The sequence below is a fragment of the Ipomoea triloba genome, chromosome 14 (genome assembly GCF_003576645.1).
Source record: "Ipomoea triloba cultivar NCNSP0323 chromosome 14, ASM357664v1".
NCBI lineage: Eukaryota > Viridiplantae > Streptophyta > Magnoliopsida > Solanales > Convolvulaceae > Ipomoea > Ipomoea triloba.
In genome coordinates, this window is record NC_044929.1 from 6,683,895 (window position 1) to 6,691,511 (window position 7,617).

Sequence of the window (7,617 nt, forward strand, 5' to 3'; positions counted from 1 at the left end):
CGCCGTCTCCAACTCTGGATGGCGACCAAAGCTGGTCGCCATCAGTTGGAGACGGCGACCAGCTGGTCGCGTCTCCAACTCTGATCCAGCTCGGTCGCTGTCTCCCGACCAAGCCATCCAGTTGGGACGGCAACCAAGCTGGTTGCCGTCTCCACGGGATGGCGACCAGTTTGGTCGCCATCCCGACCGCCCGCCGCCGGCGACCGTGAAACGGTTCACGGTCGCCGGCGTTTTTTGCTGGAACTTTGCCGGAGTCGCCGAAATGTTTATGACCTGTGGCCGGAATTTCTCTGGAACTTGCCGGAGTTCGCGGAAATGTTTATGACCTGCTATTACAGGTCATAAATAAGTTCAAGGGTCTATTTGCTCCAAAATAACAAGTTTGAGGGCTTAATTGAACTTTTTAAAACCAAGCTGGTTGCCGTCTCCACGGGATGGCGGGTCGCCATCCCGACCGGCCACGCCGCCGGCGACCGTGAAACGGTTCACGGTCGCCGGCGGTTGTTGGTTTTGTTTTTTGGCCGGAATTTCTCTGGAACTTTGCCGGAGTTCGCCGGAAATGATTATGACCTGCTATTACAGGTCATAAATAAGTTCAAGGGTCTATTTGCTCCAAAATAACAAGTTTGAGGGCTTAATTGAACTTTTTTAAAGTTTGAGGGTCTAATTACACAATGAGCTATAGTTCGAGGGCCTATTTGACCCTTTTCCCAAAAAATTAATATGGTCACTTTGCCCGCTAATGGAACCAGTTTGATACTTACTTAATCTAAGTCTAACTCAATTGATTTGACTTGAGGTGACCCTTATGTGCAGATAAGGGATGAGAGACCTAAATCCCTTATGCACAATAGTACCGATAAGGAATGAGAACTAAGAGTTTGCTGCTGGAAACATAATGTATTTAAAAAAAAAAAAAAAAAAAAAGAAGAAGAAGGAGGTAGAGATGAATAAGACTAAGAGTTTGAGAACTAAGAGTNAAAAAAAAAAAAAAAAAAAAAGAAGAAGAAGGAGGTAGAGATGAATATATGATTGAAAGGCGTATGGTATGGACTATGGATGGACGGACTTACGTAATGTTGACTTTATTTCGAATGGGTGGCAGAAGAAGTTCAACTATCCAGTTGCTAACGTTCTGGAGATTGGAAACATATTTGTCTCTGAGAATGAAGTCTCTGGACAAGGTGACGGTGACGCCGATGGAGCTCTGTTCAAAGGCCACCATAACGCTAGGCCGCGGCGCAAATATTCTGACGTCAGAAATCCCGTTCTGAAGCAGCAAATCCACCGCCGACGACGCCACCAATTGATGCGTCGCGTATCTGCCCCAGTTCATGCCTACGAAGCTCTCCACGCCATTACTGCCTCTCAACAACATCAACACAATCAAATAGCATTTCCAGATCCACCATGACCGCATCTCCATCTTCGATCTTCAATTCTTCAATTCCAGATAGCTAGCTAGGTTGCTGCTGGAAACATAATGTATTTTAAAAAAAAAAAAAAAAAAAAAGAAGAAGAAGGAGGTAGAGATGAATATATGATTGAAAGGCGTATGGTATGGACTATGGATGGACGGACTTACGTAATGTTGACTTTATTTCGAATGGGTGGCAGAAGAAGTTCAACTATCCAGTTGCTAACGTTCTGGAGATTGGAAACATATTTGTCTCTGAGAATGAAGTCTCTGGACAAGGTGACGGTGACGCCGATGGAGCTCTGTTCAAAGGCCACCATAACGCTAGGCCGCGGCGCAAATATTCTGACGTCAGAAATCCCGTTCTGAAGCAGCAAATCCACCGCCGACGACGCCACCAATTGATGCGTCGCGTATCTGCCCCAGTTCATGCCTACGAAGCTCTCCACGCCATTACTGCCTCTCAACAACATCAACACAATCAAATAGCATTTCCAGATCCACCATGACCGCATCTCCATCTTCGATCTTCAATTCTTCAATTCCAGATAGCTAGCTAGGTGGATGCTCCTCGTTAACGATATATATGATTCAATTCGATTCCTTCCTCAGATTATGTCTGCAGGTCAGATACATACGATGCTTTATATGGATGTGTTGAATTGAATTGGAATATGAGGCGATTGTGCGTTTGTGTGTAAATGTATCGATGATAGATTTGCAGAATTATATATGTAGAATTTCCTAAAACGGAAATTAAAGATTCATGTATGCATGTTTATCTCTTTTATACCTGCAATCGGAGCTTCTCCACTTCTGATTAGAGACAAGTTCGGAGCTTCACGCTAGCCAAACAGACATTCAAACAGTTACAGGGCCTCTCCTTACAAAATGGAGTAGTTTCAATTTGTGTGTTGTCATTTTTTTTTAATAATGGTTCAATAAGCCTGGAGCTATTCATAAAAGTATAATTAAGCACTTTAACTAGAATTTTTTTTTTGGGGATTTACAGGGGCTGTGAGAGAGAGTGGGTTGTTAGAATTGGTGTTTGAAGGACATCAATTCACTTGGGAAAGGGGGAGGGGAACTCCAAATTGGGTTCTGGAGAAATTAGACAGGGTATTGGTGTTTGGTGAGTGGAGGGACGTTTTTGTGGATGCTAGGGCATGGTCTCTTGAAGGTAGCAGTAGTGACCATATGCCTATCTTTCTCCTATTAAACGCGACTTGACGGATGAATTATCGTCGCAAGCCTCGGTTTGAAAATTTGTGGGGTGCAAATCCTGAATGTAGGCGGGTGATTGCTATAGCTTGGGCTGAGGGGCAGGGCTTGGAGATTGGCGATCGATTAGCTAGGTGTAGCCGAAGGGTCTGGGAATGGGGGAGGAGGGAGTCAGAGAGTGAGGATAGGGAATTGAAGCAGTGTGTTCAACATATGAAATACCTTCGGGGAGCTAGGGAAGAGGGGAGGGTGAGGGAGTTTGGGGTAGTCCAACGCCGATATTTTTTTCTTTTACAAAATTAGTGTGGGCGATTGAGACAAAGGGCTAAAGAATTGTGGTATAAGGATGAGGATTGTAATAGCAGGTATTTTCATAATTCTATGAAAGCTCGTAAGCGGCGAAACCGGATTCGGGGGCTGCGTGATGCTACTGGGTGTTGGTTACGGAAGAGAGCAGAATGGGAGGTGTTATGGTGGAATACTAATAAGAGTATATTTGGTCATATTTTTACCCCATATTTAAATCCATTTCTACCACTAAATATTAATATTATGTTCTTAATAATATTGAATTTCTTCATTGTGATAAATAATTANAAGTAAAAAAAACATTATAACATATAAAAACAAACCCCTAAACCAAACATATTATTATTATTAATATATAGTATAGTATATATATTATATATATATATATATTATATATATATGATCGCGTTCAGGAGAGAACTGAAAACGAATCGCAGCGCGCCACATGCCAGATGTAGTTGCACCTAAAGGTTATAATTAGGTGCATGAATGTTAACAAGGTAAATTACTTACACTCGTAAGTGAAAATAGGTGCATAAGTACATGTAAAATGTATTACACGTGCAAGTAAAATGTACACTGAGCATCAATACTAAGTGCACCTACCGTTATAACTAGTTGCATAATTAGTTGCACCTAGGTACACGAATGTTAACAAGGTAAATTACTTGCACTTGTAAATGAAAAATATGTGCTTGTAAGTGATTTTACTTGCACTTTTTACTTGCAAATGTGTACCAACTACTTGTACTTATAACACATTTACTTGCACCAAAGTTTGAGTTATTTACGAAAATGCCACCGCGTCGTTTTTTTAAAATTACATCTAGACCTGGAAATTATGGACACAACCCGTTAACATGACACGAAACCGGACACGAAAATAACGGGTTAGTGTTTAGCCTTAACGTGTCCCGGGTCGTTAACGGGTTGACCCGTTAAGAACCCGTTATGGTTCGTGTCTTAACGGGTCAACCCGTTAAACCTATTAAGAACCCGTTTAACTCGTTAACATTATCGTGTTAACACATTTACACGAACACGTTTACACAAACCCGTTTACAACACGCTAAGAACTAAGGATGAATTTACTAAATTAAGCAATGATCCTACACCAATTATTGATGTTCAACAATTTGAAATTTGAATTTTTATTATTTTCAATTTTATTCTAAAAACTTGTATGAACTTCTTTAATTATGAGTTTTGGATGTTATTTTATCATTGTATGAATGTTATAAATTGAATATTTTTTAGTTTGTTTGATGGATTGAATTGTAGGTTTATTTCTTTTTTTTTATATATAATTTAACTTTAAATCTTAGTTTTTAAATATATTAATAGGTTTAGTGTGTTTAAACGGGTTTCGTGTCATATCGTGTCGACACGAACCGAAATCTGTTAACAAAACGGTTTTATCGTGTCAACCCGCTTAAACCATTAACAAATCGTGTTTGTGTTCGTGTTAAAAATTTGAACCCGTTAATCTTAACGTGTCGTATTTGTGTTTAACCTTATCGTGTTAGTGTCGTTATCGTGTCGACCCGTTAACGAACCCGTATACACGAATTGCCAAGTCTAATTACATCTGATTCGTTGATCTGGACACGTTGTCATTAGAGCGCGATATATATATATATATATATATATATATATATATATATATATATATATATATATATATATATATATATATATATAAAATTGAACCAAACAAACTCTAAGAGTGTGAATTTTGTACCTGAAATATATTAGTAGCTATGTAACACACAACTAGAACATACATTTTATACCTAAATTAGAATTGAAAATAAGTAGATATATAACATTTGTATATGTTTTGTGCTATGAGTTTTTGTGTCTTGTGCTATGAAATTATGTATCTAAGAATATGAATTCTCTATCTAAAAAGGAAAAATTGCAAAATCCATTAAAACTTAAATATCAAAACAAAGTCGTTTCCATTTAGGGTCCATAATAGCCCATAATACTATGTGTGCGATATATGGTCTACCATATACATTGCTTCTCGGAAGTATTGCTTACCTATTTTGAATCGTATATATATTTACTAGTATTTTGTACGCGCGATGCGCGAAAATTCATGCACAATATTAAAACATTAATAAATACAAATAATTAAAATTTATAAATCGAATTATATATACACAAATAATATATGTATTTTATACACACATATATGATTTACCATTCATAGAAATTTAATTAAAATATAATCAACCATTAATTAATTATATAATGCTTTTAATAAAATGATAATTAAAGAATAGGAAAAAGATATGATAGATATAGGTGTATGGTAATAATGATAGGAGTTAAAAGTAACGGTGTTATAACAGTGTAATAGTAGTTTTGTATAACAAAAATGTAGTAGGGACAATTTTGTCCAATAACATTGAAATGTACAACATTTAAAGTAAAATGTATACATTTATTAGCATACAAAAAGAGAGACATAAATCAAGGATATAATGAGACTTATTAGGTTTTTAGATTTAGATATTTATGTAAGCACTCGTATGATTGTGTAAAAAATATCTGTATGTAGTAGGGAAATTAATAATTGAACAAAAGTGGAGAAATTTCATCATCATGTATCATCTGTTGACAGCAAGCAGAATGGTTACAAAGAACAGGAGAGCAATAGAGAGTGATAAAGAGAGGTTGAATGGGGCGGCACTGCTAGTAGTACCACTATCTCTAGCGTAATCTATATTATTGTAAAACAATTGGCGGCCGTCATCCACCGCCTCCGCCGTCAAAATTTGGACCGGGAATTTACAACCGCCGACGGAGGGATTAGCCATGGTGATGACACCCATCCCACTATACCCGCCGCATTCCAGCTTGTCTTGCGTTCCCAGTTGATAGAAGGCGTTGAAGGCGTAGGAGACGCGAGAAGTGAAGTTGAGCTTGCTACACGACCCGCCGGGCTGTAGGGACGAGCAGTCCGAGACATTGCACGCGAATTGCATGTGATCCTCCGCGTACTTCGGGTTGCTTAAATTGCCGTTGAAAACGCACCACCGGAGAGGCAACTTCACGGTCCCCTTAGCCGCGGGGGGAATCACTTTCCGGCCTTTCCCCGAGAAGTCGATCTCGAATTTGGGGGTCCCGTCGTACTCGTAGATCCCGTAGTGGCGGATGTAGGGCCCGTACGCGGGGAGACTAATTTTATTCTCGTCGCTGAGAGTGTAGAGATAGGCATCTATGTTTTTATTGGGGCGGCGAGGAGTCCCTTTCTTGTTCACTATGTGCGGGATAAACCCCTTGTAAAACCTGGAGGCGTTTTCCGGCGTGGCGTCCTTGTTGCCGTCGGTGGGCCACCCGATCTGCCCCACCACGATCTCCATGTCCGGGTACCCCGCCTTCTCAATCGCCACCACCAGCGAGTCGTACAGGAACGCGAACGCGTTCCTATATGTATACTTGCCGTCCACGATAGTGAAGTTGGATTTGTTGTCCATGAATCCAAACTCCACGGGCCATTTATAGGTCTCGGTGGCGGTTAGCGGGTACATGTCGAGGGTGAAGAAGGAATTGGTTTTGGCGATTTGTTCCAAGTGCTCCGGCATCTTGTCCTTGATGTCGTCACGGAATTCGGCATCCGACGGCGTTTTCGCGACCTTTATGATGTCGATATAGTGGGAGGTTGTGGTCCTGACGTGGGAGAGGTTGTAACTATCCAAGGCCCACCGTGTTTCTTTGAACACATCGGTCAGATTCCATATAATAGGAAGGCTTTTTGGACTCACGAATGGTTGCTGCATTACTATCACAGTCCTACAATATAATATAATAATTCAAACACAACAATCCATAATACTCCGTACTTAATATAACATGCATGCATTCTCTATGGTTGGCCTAAGTGATCGTACACTCTCCTATTCTCATTTTTTAAAGATATTGAAAGTTCAAAACTGAGAAATACTTTTTAAAGTTGTACAAAATTGAGAAATATTCATTTGGGGCTTTGAGTTTCCCACATGTGTTTATGGTATTTTAGCAAAAAAAAATCATTTAATGAATTTTTAAGAAACACCATTTGCATTTCTGACGAGAAACTCAAGTCTCAAATGAAGTACAACTTTAAAAAGCGTCATATTATTGTCTCTTCTTCTACAAAATGACATATTTCAATCAAAAACTTCAAATTCCACTGAAAGCATGTATGGAAAAATGCCTAAAGATGTCAGGAAGGTTTGGAATGGATCCCTTATATTCACATAAAAACTAGGATTTGACCAATGCGCTAATTACATAACTCACCATTTACCCCATCAGATGCTTTAGGGGCGGGGTATTGTAAATTTATGATTAGTCCAACAAAATTGAGATCATCTAAATTTTTTAAAAAAATTAGGAAAAAGGGTCAAATAGGCCCTCGAACTATAGCTCATTGTGCAATTAGACCCTCAAACTTTAAAAAAGTTCAATTAAGCCCTCAAACTTGTTATTTTGGAGCAAATAGACCCTTGAACTTATTTATGACCTGTAATAGCAGGTCATAAACATTTCCGGCGAACTCCGGCAAAGTTCCAGAGAAATTCCGGCCCTTACAGGTCATAAACATTTCCGGCGAACTCCGGCAAAGTTCCAGAGAAATTCCGGCCAAAAAACAAAACCAACAACCGCCGGCGACCGTG

General features: G+C 39.5%; 2 protein-coding genes and 1 long non-coding RNA gene across 5 annotated transcripts in view; 1 reads left to right on the forward strand and 2 right to left on the reverse strand.

The window, feature by feature from the left end:
* Positions 1-1,017: 1,017 nt before the first annotated feature.
* LOC116004427 (glucan endo-1,3-beta-glucosidase 5-like) lies at positions 1,018-2,041 on the reverse strand. Its single transcript, XM_031244479.1, has 2 exons — positions 1,922-2,041; positions 1,018-1,409 (listed from the first exon to the last, which is right to left on the reverse strand). Exons 1-2 carry the CDS (start codon positions 1,936-1,938, stop codon positions 1,070-1,072), a joined length of 357 nt encoding a protein of 118 aa, XP_031100339.1. The 5' UTR covers positions 1,939-2,041; the 3' UTR covers positions 1,018-1,069.
* LOC116004428 lies at positions 1,354-2,265 on the forward strand. The gene is made up of 2 exons (XR_004094799.1): positions 1,354-1,465; positions 1,978-2,265. It is a non-coding gene; the product is annotated as an uncharacterized LOC116004428 (long non-coding RNA).
* Positions 2,266-5,513: 3,248 nt separating this feature from the next.
* Positions 5,514-7,617, reverse strand: part of LOC116004425 (glucan endo-1,3-beta-glucosidase 8-like) — a 16,676-nt gene continuing 14,572 nt past the window's right edge. For all 3 annotated transcript variants that reach the window (XM_031244474.1, XM_031244473.1, XM_031244472.1), the window contains one exon: positions 5,514-6,751. In XM_031244474.1, the coding sequence (XP_031100334.1) occupies positions 5,566-6,751 (1,186 nt within the window). In that variant the 3' untranslated portion in view covers positions 5,514-5,565. The remainder of the gene's footprint in view (positions 6,752-7,617) is intronic.